The sequence below is a fragment of the Hypanus sabinus genome, chromosome 6 (genome assembly GCF_030144855.1).
Source record: "Hypanus sabinus isolate sHypSab1 chromosome 6, sHypSab1.hap1, whole genome shotgun sequence".
NCBI lineage: Eukaryota > Metazoa > Chordata > Chondrichthyes > Myliobatiformes > Dasyatidae > Hypanus > Hypanus sabinus.
The window spans coordinates 95,686,288-95,699,817 of NC_082711.1; the positions used below are offsets into that span (position 1 = coordinate 95,686,288).

The 13,530-nt window shown below is 39.7% G+C and overlaps 1 protein-coding gene across 11 annotated transcripts in view; it reads right to left on the bottom strand.

Annotated features, from left to right (window-relative positions):
• Positions 1 to 13,530, bottom strand: part of dgkb (diacylglycerol kinase, beta) — a 797,915-nt gene that overhangs the window by 116,078 nt on the left and 668,307 nt on the right. For all 11 annotated transcript variants that reach the window (XR_009512720.1, XM_059972636.1, XM_059972640.1 and 8 more), the window contains 2 exons: positions 11,445 to 11,565; positions 6,631 to 6,691 (listed from right to left, as the gene is read on the bottom strand). Coding sequence is in view for 10 of the 11 variants with exons in the window: in XM_059972636.1 (XP_059828619.1) it covers positions 6,631 to 6,691; positions 11,445 to 11,565 (182 nt within the window). In the remaining variant the exon portion in view is untranslated. The remainder of the gene's footprint in view (positions 1 to 6,630; positions 6,692 to 11,444; positions 11,566 to 13,530) is intronic.

Here is a 13,530-nt window from a genome sequence, read left to right on the forward strand (position 1 = left end):
AAAATGAAATGTTATTTTATCTGAAATACCATTGGTCCACTTAGGTACTAATGACATGAACATGACATGTGACATATAGCAAGTTCAGGGAGTTGGGTGCTATGTTAAAGGACAGGACCTCCAAGGTTGTGATCTCAGGATTGCTACCCACGCCATGTGTTTGTGAGGCTCGAACTAGGAAGATTATACAGTTTAATACGTGGCTAAGGTGTTGGTGAAGGATGGAGGGCATATAAGATTTTTGGATCATCGGGCTCTTTTCATCTGCAGCTTAAAGTGAAAAGACTAAGGAGCTGGTGGTGGACCTGAGGAGGGCTAAGGCACTCCAAGGGGTCAGTGTGGACATGATGGAGGATTACAAATACCTGGGGATATGAACTGACAATAAACTGGACTGGTCAAAGAACACTGAGGCTGTCTACAAGAAGGGTCAGAGCCGTCTCTACTTCCTGAGGAGACTGAGGTCCTTTAACATCTTCTGGACGATGCTGACGATGTTCTACGAGTCTGTGGTGGCCAGTGCTATCATGTTTGCAGTTGTGTGCTGGGGCAGCAGGCTGAGGGTAGCAGACACCAACAGAATCAACAAACTCATTCGTAAGGCCAGTGATGTTGTGGGGGTGGAACTGGACTCTCTGACGGTGGTGTTTGAAAAGAGGATGCTGTCCAAGTTGCATGCCATCTTGGACAATGTCTCCTAACCACTCCATAATGTACTGGTTAGGCACAGGAGTACATTCAGCCAGAGACTCATTCCACCGAGATGCAACACTGAGTGTCATAGGAAGTCATTCCTGCCTGTGGCCATCAAACTTTACAGCTCCTCCCTCGGAGTATCAGACACTCTGAGCCAAAAGGCTGGCCCTGAACTAATTTCCACTTGGCATAATTTACCTATTATTGAATTATTTATGGTTTTATATTGCTGTATTTCTACACTGTTCTTGTTTGGTGCGACTGTAACGAAACCCAATTTCCCTCGGATCAATAAAGTATGTCTGTCTGTTTTCCAGGGAAGGTGGAACCTGTACAGAAGGGACGGTTTGCACCTGAACTGGAGGGGGATTAATAGCCTGGCAGGAAGGTTTGTTAATGCTGCATGATGGGGTTTAGAAAACCAGAGTTGCAGGGGGATGGGAACCAGAGTACCAGAATAATTAGTGAAGAGCTTTTAGAGGAAGATGTTGGTGAGACCTGAGTCAAAGTTAGGACTCAAAACGTTGATCATGGTGCGACCAGTGTCCCGAGCTGCCTATATTTCAAAGCAAAAAGTATCGTCGGAAAGGCGGATAATAGTGATGAAAATGAAGGTTTACAGAGGCAACGTGTAGTGAGGAGAGGCAGTTGATAGGGGAAAATTGCAGAGAACAGGATGAATTGCAACATAATAGCAACATAAAATCAAAAATGGTAAATACAGGACTGAATGTGTTGCATCTAAATGTGCACAATATATGGAATAAGATAGATGGTCTTGCAGCACCGTCGTAGATTGGAAAGTATGATGTTGTAAGCATCACAGAATCATGGCTGACAGGTAATGTCTGGGAGTTTTATGTCCAAGGATACACAATGTATCGAAAGGACAGGCAGGAAGGCAGAGGAGGCAGTGTTGCTCCGTGGGTAAAAAATAAATCAAATCATTACAAAGAGGTAACATAAGGTCAGAAGGTGGTGAATAATTGCGGACAGAGCTAAGGAACTGCAAGGGTGAAAAAACCCCAACAGGAGTTGTACACAGAAAACCAAACAGTAGTAAGGATGTGGTCTACAAATTATAATGGGAGATAGGATGTGCATGCCAAAAGGGCAATGAAATAATAGTCATTGGGGACTTCAATATGCATGTAGATTGGGAAAATCAGGTTGATGCTGGATTACAGAAGGGGGGATTTCTTGAGTGCTTACGAGTTGGCTTTTTAGAGCAGCTTATGGTTGAGCCCACTTGGGAGATCAGCAATTCTGGATTGGGTGTGGGTAATGAACTAGAATTGATTAGAGAGCTTAAGGTAAAAGCACCTATAGGAGAAATGATCAAAATTGTGATTCAATTCACCCTGAAGTTTGAAAAGGAGTAGCTAAAGTCAAATATGTCAGAATTACAGTCGATTAAAGGGAGTTATGGAGGGAGAAGTTGGTTAGAATTAATTGGAAAAGAACACTGGAAGGGATGATGCATAGCAGCAACAGCTGGAATTTCTGAATCAATTTGGAAGGCGCAGGATATATATATCCCAAAGAGGAAGGAACATTCTGAAGGAAAGTTGACACAACCGTGGCTAACAAGAGGTCAAGACCAACAGAAAAACCAAAGATAGGGCACATAATAGAGCAAAAATTAGAGGATTGAGAAGCTTTTAAAAACCAACAGAAGGCAAATAAAAAAGACATGAAGAAGATAAAGATGGAATACAAAAGTAAGCTAGCCAATAATATCAAAGAGGATACCAAAAGTTTCTTCAGATAGATAAAGTAAAAATGGGAGGTGAGAGTGAATATTCGACCACGGGAAAATGATGCTGGAGAGGGAGGAATGGGGAACAAAAAATGGCAGACAAACTAAATAAGCATTTTGCATCATTCTTCACTGTGGGAGACACTAACTGTATGGTGGATGTTCCAAGTGACAGGGGCATGAAATGTGTGAAGTTACAACAGCTAGAGAGAAAATTCTTGGGAAACTGAAATGTCTGAAGGTGGCTAAGTCACCTGGACTAGATGGTGTGCACCCCAGAGTTCTGAAAAAGGTAGCTGAAGAGGTTGTGGAAACATTAATGATCTTTACTAGACTCTGGAATGGTTCTAGAAGTCTGGAAAACTTTAAATTTCACTCCACTCTTCAAGAAGGGAATGGAGCAGAAGAAGGGAAATTATAGGCCAGCTAGCATACGTCAGTGATTGAAAGATGTTGGAGACGATTATTAAGGATGAGGTCTCAAGGTATTTGGAGGCACATGATAAAATAGGCTGTAGTCAGCATGGTTTCCTCAAGGGAAAATCTTGCTCGACAAATCTATTGGAAATCTTTGAAAAAATAACAAGCAGGATAGACAAAGGAGAATCAGTTGATGTTGTGTACTTGGATTTTCAGAAGGTCTTTGACAAAGTGCCACACAAGGCTTCTTAACAAGCTGCAAGCCCATGATATTACAGGGAAAATTCTAACATGGGTAAAGCAGTGGCTGATTAGTAGGAGGCAAAGAGTGATAATAAAGAGAGCCTTTTCTGGCTGACTGCTAGTGACTAGTGGTGTTCCACAGGGATCTGTGTCGGTACTGATTCTTTTGATGTCAATGATTTTTATGATAGAATTCACGGCTTTGTTACAATGTTTGCAGACAATATGAAGATAGGTGGAGGGGCAGGTAGTTTTGAGGAAGTGGAAAGGCTACAAAGGACTCAGATTAGGAGAATGGTCAAATAAATGGCAGATGGAATACAGTGTTGGGAAGTGTATGGTCATTTACTTTGGTAGAAGAAATCAAAGGGTAGACTACTTTCGAATTGGAGAGAAAATATAAAATATTGAGGTGCATAAGGACTTGGGGGCCCTTGTGCAGGATTCTCTAAAAGTTAATTTGCAGCTTGCGTCTGTGGTGAGGAAGGCAAATGCAATATTAGCATTCGTTTCAAGAGGACTAGGACATAAAAGCAAGGATGTAATGTTGAGACCTTGTAAAGCATTGGTCAGGCTTCACTTGGAGTATTGTGAGCAGTTTTGGGCCCCTTATTGTAGAAAGGATGTGTTGAAACTGCAGAGGGCTCAAAGTAGCTTCACAAAAATTGATTCCATAATTGATGGCTTGTCATATGAAGAGCATTTGATAGCTCTAGGCCTGTTATTCCCTGGAATTCAGAAGAATGAGGGGTGATTTCATTGAAAACCTCTTGAACAGTGAAAAGCCTTGAAAGAGTGGACGTGGAGAGAATGTTTTCTATGGTGGGAGAGTCCAAGACCAGAGGACTCAGTCTCAGAATAAAGGGGCGTCCATTTAGAATGGAGATAAGGAGGAATTTCTTTAGCCAGAGAGCAGTGAATCTATGGAATTTATTGCCACAGGCAGCTGTAAAGGCCAAACCTTCATGTATATATAAGGCAGAGTTTAGTAAGCTTCTTTTTGGTCAGGGCATGAAGGGATAGGGGGAGAAGGCAGAGGATGAGCTGTGAGGAAAATTCGATCAACAAAGATGAAGTGGCAGAGCAGACTCAATGGGCCAAATAGACTAATTCTGATCCCAGATCTTATGGTCTCGAATAACTCATGTCTTCTAGACATGACAATATTTGTGAATCTTTTTCGTACCCTCTTATGACATCCTTCTTCTGCTATGGTGTTCAGAACTGCACATAATATTCCAGATGTGGTCTCACCACTATTGTTGGCAGAATCTTATATGGCAATGAGGAGACATACAGGAGTGAGAAAGATTAGCTTGTTGAATTGTTTTGCAATAACCTCGCACTCAACATCAGCAAGACCAAGAACTGACTGTGATCTTCAGGAATAGGAAGTCAGGAGAATACTGAGGCACCCATTATTGAAAGGATGAGCAATTTCGATTTCCTGCATGTCAGCAATCTTGGAGGACCTATCCAAGGCTGGATACATTGATGATATCCTGAAGAAGGCACACTAGTGTGGCTCTGCTTCAGTAGGAATTTGAGGAGATTCAGTATGTCATCAAAGACTCTAATAAATTGTTGCACTTATACAGTGGAGAGTGTTTTGGCTGGTTGCATTAACTGCCTAGTATGGAGGGTGCAATGCACAGGATCTCAAAAGGCTGCTGAGGGTTATAGAGTCAGCCAACTCCATCATGCAGCAATCCACCCTTACATCTTCAAGAGACAGTGACTCAAGAAGGTAGCATCAATCACTAAGACCCACACCATCTGGGACATGCCCTCTCCTTATTACTATTATCAGGGAGGAGGTACTTGAGACCTACTCAGTGATTCAGGAAGAACTCCTGTGCCATTACAACTTTTATGGAACCAATCATTTACAGTAGGAAAGAGAAGAAAGGATTCTAGAGAAACCAAAGTTTGAGATGTGGGTGTACATCAGCCATGAATTGTGAAACAGATACAAGAGTTAGAAAGATCAACTTGGTTTCCCATGCTATGAGATGAAAACATCCTTATTGTCTTCCTGGTCTAATGAATGTCACTGCCAGGCCATAGGTGTTCATTTGGCTGTGAAGACTACTGGTTTGTTTTTTCAAGATTGTTTCATCAATATTGCATTGCTGTTTGTAACACATTGAAGTTCCCAAATTGTCTGCCACACTTTTTACTTGACAGCAATCCCTTTAATTAATTGCAAGTGCTCTGGAGAAGCCTCAAATTATAAGAAGTCCAAAGAAGAGAGAAAAAAAACTCTGTGTAACACTGTGTTTTTCTACATGATAGGTCAATTGGGGATTATCCTTCCAAATTCTGTTTAGCTATTTTTAATAATTGCAATAGTTCAAGTATAACTAGGGACTGGTTTGATTCTCAAACTCTGTATGAAAGTACTATCTTTCCTTTGTTGTTTATTCATAGAAAACCAGCATTGAATAAAAAATACTTGCACATATGGAGCATCAAAACACTGAAATGTTTCAAAGCATTTTACATAATGAATTGCTTTGGGAGTGTTGTATTTGTGTTGACTGTTGTGTTCGTGATATGAATTAAAATAATTGAAATTAGAATTATTATTTATCAGTCATCCATATAGTCAAAAGCTATCACAATTTACCTGCTTGTCTCCAAGTCAAATACTTAAATGTTTAAAATCTTCTGCCCTTTCCAATAAACTTAACCTTTTTCTTATTCCACCATGTCATTTGACGGATAGTCAAGTGTGAAGCTTTCTCTGTAAATACGCAGGCTTGCAACAGCTCTGTTTGTACTGCTAGGACTTGCAATACAAAAAACTCAAATTATGTCTAAGATTTAGACAGAATGCAGATTTTGCTACAGTCACATAAATTTAAAAATTCTGTAGTTATAGGGAAAACAATTGAAACCAGCATTTAAAAACAATTAATGCCCAAAAAGATTTGGAAGCTCAAACATGCTCTTCTGAAGAATTCTAGCTGTGAGCTGAAGTTAACCTCTTCATGGAGTCCAGTAAAGGAGAGTGAATTTGTTACAATCCCCAACACAATCCTCGCAGAGAACTTTAACTAAGGTGGTTAAAGTGAGTTCATTCATCTCAATGGAGATGAATGGTTCCAAGGGATATGGGTGTACGTATTTGAAATTAATGGGTAATGATTTGAATTGTGTAAAAATGTTTTGCAGTATAATAATTTAATTTTAATCTTTACAATGTTGCGAAGATTATTTTTATTTGTTTTATTACTTTTTTTATGGTTTTCGAATGCCTGGGCAGAACTATGTACACTCATACTTCAACATCTTCATTTAAAAATAAATTTTTGCATTACTTTAGGTACTATTATTGAGAGCACAGCACAGAAACAGATGGTTTACTACATCCATGCCTACTCTTTTGACCATCTACCCTAATCCCATTTGTCTGTAATTGCTCTACATCCTTTTATGCCTTGCCTATTTAAGTGCCTGTCTGACATTTTTTCTTCTATGCATAAATTTTACGAGCAATATGTCCTTACTGTGCAAGGTGTTTGCATCCAAGGTTCTCCATCAATTTGCATCGGTAGGAACTTGCTGGTTCTGAAAAACAAAGGAACAGATGTAAAACAACAGCAAAAATCTTTTTGTGTCTTTATATATTGTCTCTGATTTTACGTGATTACTATATTTATGCCATGGAGAGATTGTTCACAATGCATTGATATACTGTATTTGTCCAGTTTTGTGATTACTGCTCATTATTATTACCCATATAAGCTATAGATTTGCATTAACAGATAGGTAGTAAGACCGTAAGACCATTACAGAAAGGAGCAAAATTAAGACATACAGCCCACCGCACCTTCTCTGCTACTTCCTTATAGCTGATCCATTTCTCTCTGAACTCCATTTTCTTCCTTCTCCCCATAACCTTTCACTAGTCAAGAACCTATCAACCTCTGCCTTAAGTGCACCCAGTGAGTTGGCCTCCACTGCTGCCTGTGGCATTGAATTCCACAGATTCACCACCCCCTGGTTAAAAAAAAAAAATCCTCCTCATTTATATTCTAAACTGATGTCCCTCTATTTTGAGGCTGTGACCTCTGGTCTGAGACTCCTCCACTGAAGGAAACATCCTCTTTGTATCCTCTCTCTCTCTAGGCCTTTTGATATTTGATAGTTTCAATGAGATTCCCCCTCATTCTTCTAAATTCCTTTGAGTAAATGCCCAGAGCAATCTATCGCTCCTTATACAATAAGACTTTCATTCCTGGAATCATTCCTATAAACCACCTCTGAAACTCTCTCAAATGTCAGCAAATCCTTTCTTAAATAAGGGGCTTAAAACTACTCACAATTCTCCAAGTGAGGCCTCACCAGTGTCTTACTTTTATATTCTAGAAATGAATGCTAACATTTCATTCACCACTGATTCAACCTGCAAATTAACCTTTAGGGGATCCTGCATGAGGACTCACAAATCCCGTTGTAACTTGGACTTTTAAATTTTCTCCCCATTCAGATCTATGCTTTTATTCGTTCTACAAAGTGCATGAACATAGACTTCCCTACATTGCCCATTCTCCTAATCTGTCTAAGTCCTTCTGCAGCCTCCCTGCTTCCTCAACACTTCCTGCCAATCCTCCTATCTATGTATCATCTGCAAACTGGGCTACAAAGCCATCAATTTCATCATCCAAATCATTGACAAACAATATAAAAAGAAGCTGTACCCACACAAATCCCTATGGAACGCCACTAGTCACGATCAGCCAATCCAATCCAAAAAGGATTCCTTTATTCCCACCCTTCATCTCCTGCCAATCAGCCAATACTCTATCCATGCAGGTATCTTTCTGTATTACTCTAGGCTCTTATCATATATGGCACCTTGTCAAAAGCCTTATGAAAATCCAAGAACAGAACATCTGTCTTTGTCAATACTGATTGTTATTTCTTCAAATAATTTCAACAGATTTGTCAGGCAAGATTTTCTCTTATGGAAACCATGCTGACTTTGGCTTATCTTGTCATGTGCCTCCAAGTATCCTGAAACTGTATCCTTAAGAATTGACTCCAACATCTTTCCAACCATTGAGGTCAGGCTAACTGGCTTTTAATTTCCTTTCTTTTGCCTTCCTCTCTTCTTGAAGAGTGGAGGGACATTTGCAATTTTCCAGTCCTCTGGAATCATGCCAGAATCTACTTGTTCTGTAAAGATCATTTCCTCTGCCTTCACAATCCCTTCAGCTATCTCTTTCAGAACCTGGGGTGTAGCACATCAGGTCCAGGTGACTTCAGGCCTTTCAGTTTCCCAAGTACCATTGCCATAGTAATAGCAACTACACTCACTTCTGCCCCTCGACACACTCAAACATCCAGAATACTGCAAGTGTCTTCTACAGCAAAGGTTGATGCAAAATACTTATTCTGTTCATCCTTCATTTCCTTATCCACCATTACTATCTCTTCAGTGTAATTTTTCAGGAGTCCAATATCTACTCTCACCCCTCTTTTACTCTTTATATACCTGAAAATGCTTTAGGAATCATTTTTGATATCATTGGCTAGCTTACCTTCATATTTCATCTTGTCCCCCTTACGTTTTTTTTTCAGTTACCTTTCTGTTTTTTTTTAAATCCCCAAACCTCTAACTTCCTACCATTTTTTGTTTTATTATATGCTTTTGTTTTGCTTTTATATTGACTTTGGCTTCCCTTGTCAGCCAGAGTTGCATCATCTTACTTTAGAATACTTGCTCTTCCTTGGGATGCACCTACCCTGCACCTTCCAAATTGCTCCCAGAAACTCCAGCTGTTGCTCCTCTGCCATCATCCCTGCTAGTGTCCCCTTCCCGCCAACTCATGCCTCTGTAATTTCCTTTTCTCCTCAGTAACACAGACATATTTGACTTTAGCGTCTCACTCTCAAATTGCAAGGTGAATTCTATATGATTACTGTTTCCACAGGGTGATGCCTTCCCCAGATGTGAAGCCAATGGTCCAGAAATCTGAAATCTGATCCTTGTACCAGTTCCTCAGCCACATTATCTTATTCTTGCCCTCACTGGCTTGTAGCACAGGCAGCTATCCAGAGGTTACTACTCTGGGGATCCTGCTTTTCAGTTTTTAATGTGCATATTTAGAAGGCAGTTTAAATTTGAAGAGGTAATCAGAATCAGAGCTTTATCTCATTGAAGAATATCCTATGGCCATTGCAAATGCAATGTTCTGCTATCGCCTGGCTTCTCTCTATTTCTGCAGTCTCTGGAAGGATTACCAGGATCCTGAAGAAATACCAGATTAATATCATCCACAAACCCATAAGGAAGCTCAAATAGCAGTTTAAGTCAGTCAAAGATGACCTGGGACTCGAGTTGGCTGGTGTTTTAAAGAGTCTCTGTGAATGTGGAGCAGTATATATTGGCCAGAAGGGGTGCACGGTGGAAACCCGCATCAAGGAGCTCAGGAGGTTGCCTGGTGAAATTGGTGGTTGCAGAACATTGCATTTGCAATGCCCATAGGATTGACTTAGATGGCACAAAACTACTGCGCTATGCCATTGGGTTTTGGGACTGCCTGGTGAAGGAAGCTACTGAAATAAAACTAGAGGAAAAGAATTTTAACAAAGATGAAGGTCTCACTCTAAGTAAGAACTGGAATTCAATTGTAAACAAGGTGGGACAGCTGAAACCTGATTGGATGAGGACTAACCAATTAAGAGAGACAGATAACAGGGTTATAAATACCACTGGACCAGGCATGCCTAGGCATCATCACTGATGAAGGTGGCAGAGTCTGTCATTGAAAAGTCAGTAATAATCTATACCTGTACCTGGCTGGAAGCCCGAGAGGAGTTTATCCAACAGCTACTGTATATCTCTTAATACTCCGAAGTTTCTCTGCCATAAGCAAAGTATAGGTCAGTAGTGTAATGGAAAACTCTCTGCTGGCCTGAATGACAACAACTCATAAGAACCTGAACACTATCCAGAACAAAGTGGTTTGATTGTGGTACATTTGCCCCTCTAAACATTCATTCCCTCCACAATCAGCACACAGTGGAAATGGTAGGTACTATCTACAGAAGATACTGCATAACTGGCCTGTTGTTCAGATAACTGAGGCAAGTAATGCAGTATCTTCTGTAGGTAGTACATACCATTTCTACTGAATAACTTAATTACTGACAACAGAATAACTCAATAACTGGGCCGCACAGTAGCATGGTGCTTAGCACAACTCATTTCAGTCCCAGTGACTTGGGTTCAATTCCTGTCACTGCCTGTAAGGAGTTTGCACGTTCTCTCCATGAGAGTGTGGGTTTCCTCCGGGTGCTCTGGTTTCCTCCCACAGTTTATAGATATACTGGTTGGTAGGTTAATTGGCCATTGTAAATTGTCCTATGATTAAATTCGGATTAAATTGGGGGATTGTTGTGCAGCACAGCTGAAAGAACTGAAAGGGCCTATTCTGTGCTGTATCTCAATAAATAATTTTTAAAAACATCTCCAAGACCCTTGAGCTTTACCATAAAAAAGTACTAGGGAAACAGGAACCACCTGAAGATTTTACATAAATTCTCAATTCACATACCTTTGCTGACTCAGTTTTTCATCAGAGCTAGATCGAAATTCTGGAACAAGAAGGATTATAGCAGTCCAAGAAGGTGGCTCATTAAGAACAATTAAGGAAGTGCCAACTTGCCAGTGGTGCGCAGACTCACAGGAAGGTACTAGAAATCAGTAAAGCTTGTTTTCTGGTTTTGCATTGTAATGCCCAGAGTCAGAAAATTTCCATGTAAAGGTCCCTACTATGCAGCCAGTTATTAAATATAAATTAAACCTATGAAGATGCTAAAAAGATCCAAGTATTTGGATTAAAAATCTCTTCTAAATATTGCATTGAAAAAGTATTCCAAATACTTAAAAGACACATACACACAAACGAAAAGGCAATTTTAAAGTTATTTTACCCCAAAAGTTTCACAGATCACAGATTTTTCATTTTAATATTTTTGCATTAATTCTGGGCTTTAATGAGCCTGAGACAGGAATGGGAATAAGCAGTATAAAAAATTCAGAAGACTTCATAATTGTTGCCAGAAATAATTTGGCAAGGCTGGTTCTCTCAGTTGAACATACCCGCTGTCTGATGCATAGGATGACTAAATCAGCATTCATCAGGTAGCCACAGACTACAGCTTATCATTGCTGTATTTACAACTACAGATTTACTTGAAAAAAGTCTGATGCAATTTGATATGTCAGCATTTAATCTTAGTGCTGCATTATAACATCAAACCATCTGCCCTGCCATACCTTGTAGGACCATTGAAATAGATTGACTTGTACCTGAGAGTTACCAAGGAGCACTGTGCCAGCCTTTTCCCTGCACTTTTCAACCCAGTGTAGATCTGTCCCATTTCCATGGCCCCCTCCAAGCCGATTACTTCAAGTAACTGGTCACTTATATCTGAAAAGTAAGTAGGAAATTGCATAATCCAGGAGTGAAATAGTAATTGCAATAGGTCATAATTCAATCCAGTCAAGTTTTTCTCCTGGTACCCACTCTATGTCCAATCCTCACTGCAAAAACATTTCATAGATTAATTGCACTTCAGTAATCCTTTTAGTTGTTTTAGCTATACAGTCATGGAACAATCAGCTCTCGTAACTGACAAATAGCTGGAATTAAATTCCAATTTTGCCATTAGACAGTACTTTTCAAGTTAAGAAATACAAAATTGTTTTGAGCCCAAATAAATCTTGAGACCATCAATTCAGTTAATTCAGAGATACACTCCGAAGTATTGCTTTGCCTTTTTTTCGGTCCAAATTCATAGAAGCTGATAACTTGCCATTGACTCTACCGAAAACACATAGCACATAATCTAACTAAAAATGTCTGGTTAGTTTTTCAAAGTTTGGTTGTTTAATCTACAGTGTTTTTTTCTGCACCATAAAACACCAGTGGAAAACATTTCCCTACCTCTGATCTCAATTGTTATGGATGCTAAGAATCATTGTAAATTGTAAATGAGATCTAGAGCACATATTGAACATGTCCAGGAAAGGACATAATTGACATGGTTAGTAAGTTTGTAAGTAGCACCAAAACTGGTAGTAAAATGAACTGCTGTGGAAACTAGTTCAAATGGGAAAGTCTGCCAATGAATTGCTGATGGAATTTAACTTCGACAAGTGCAAGGTGTTGCACTTAGTGAGTTAAACATGAATTACACAGTAAATGATAGAACCTTGTAGAATATTCCAGAACATAGAGACCTAGCGATCCAGGTATATTGTATTCTAAAGCTAGGATGATGCAACCGCGTCTGACAAGGAGAGTCAAAGCCAACATAAAAGCAAAAGAGTTCGCACAAAATAGAGCAAAAATTAGTGGGAAGATGGTGGGAAGCTTTTAAAACCAACAGAAGGCAATTAAAAAGCCATAAGGATGGAGAAGATGAAATGTGAAGGTAACCTAGCCAAAGAGGATACAAAAAACTTTTTCAGATATATAATGAGTAAAGAAGAGGTGAGAGTAGATACAAGATTGCTGAAAAATGATGTCGAGAGGTAGTAATGGGGGACAAGGAAATAGCAGATGAACTATTTTGCATCAGTCTTCACTGTGGAAGACACTAGCAGTATGCTGGATGTTTGAGAGTGTCAGGGGCAGATTTAAGTGCAAATGCGATTATTAGGGAGAAGATGCTTGGGAAGCTGAAAGGTCTGAAGGTAGGTAAGTCACTTGGACCAGATAGACTACACCCGAGGGTTCTGAAAGAGGTAGCTGAAGAGGTTGTGGAGGAATTAATAATGATCTTTCAGGAATCACTAGATTTTAACACAGTTCTAGAGGATTAGAAAATTGTAAATGTCACTCTGCTCTTCAAGAAGGGAAGGAGGCAGTAGAAAGGAAACTATAGGCCAGTTAGCCTGACCTCTGTGGTAGGGAAGATGTTGAAGTCGATTGTTAAGGATGAGGTGTCAGGGTACTTGGAGGCTCATGATAAAATAGGCCAAAGTCAGCATGGTTTCCTTTGGGGAAAATCTTGCTTGATAAATCTGTGGGAATTTATCAGGAAATCTTTGAGGAAAGAACAAGCAAGATAGACAAAGGAGATTTGATGGATAGTGTGTACTTGGCTTTTCAAAAGGCTTTTGACAAGGTGCTGCACATTAAGTTGCTTAACACGATGACAACCCATTGTATTACAAAAAAGATACTAGCATAGATAGAGCATCTGCTGATTGGCATGATGCAAAGTGGGAATAAAGGGGTTCTTTTCTGGATGGCTACTGATGTTCCACAGGGGATGGTTTTAGAACCATTTCTTTTTACCTTGATTGTCAATGATTTGGATGATGTAGTGTTTTAAATGTACAAGTCACCAGAGAGACCATGGTGGACTATTATGTACAGTTAAGTCAC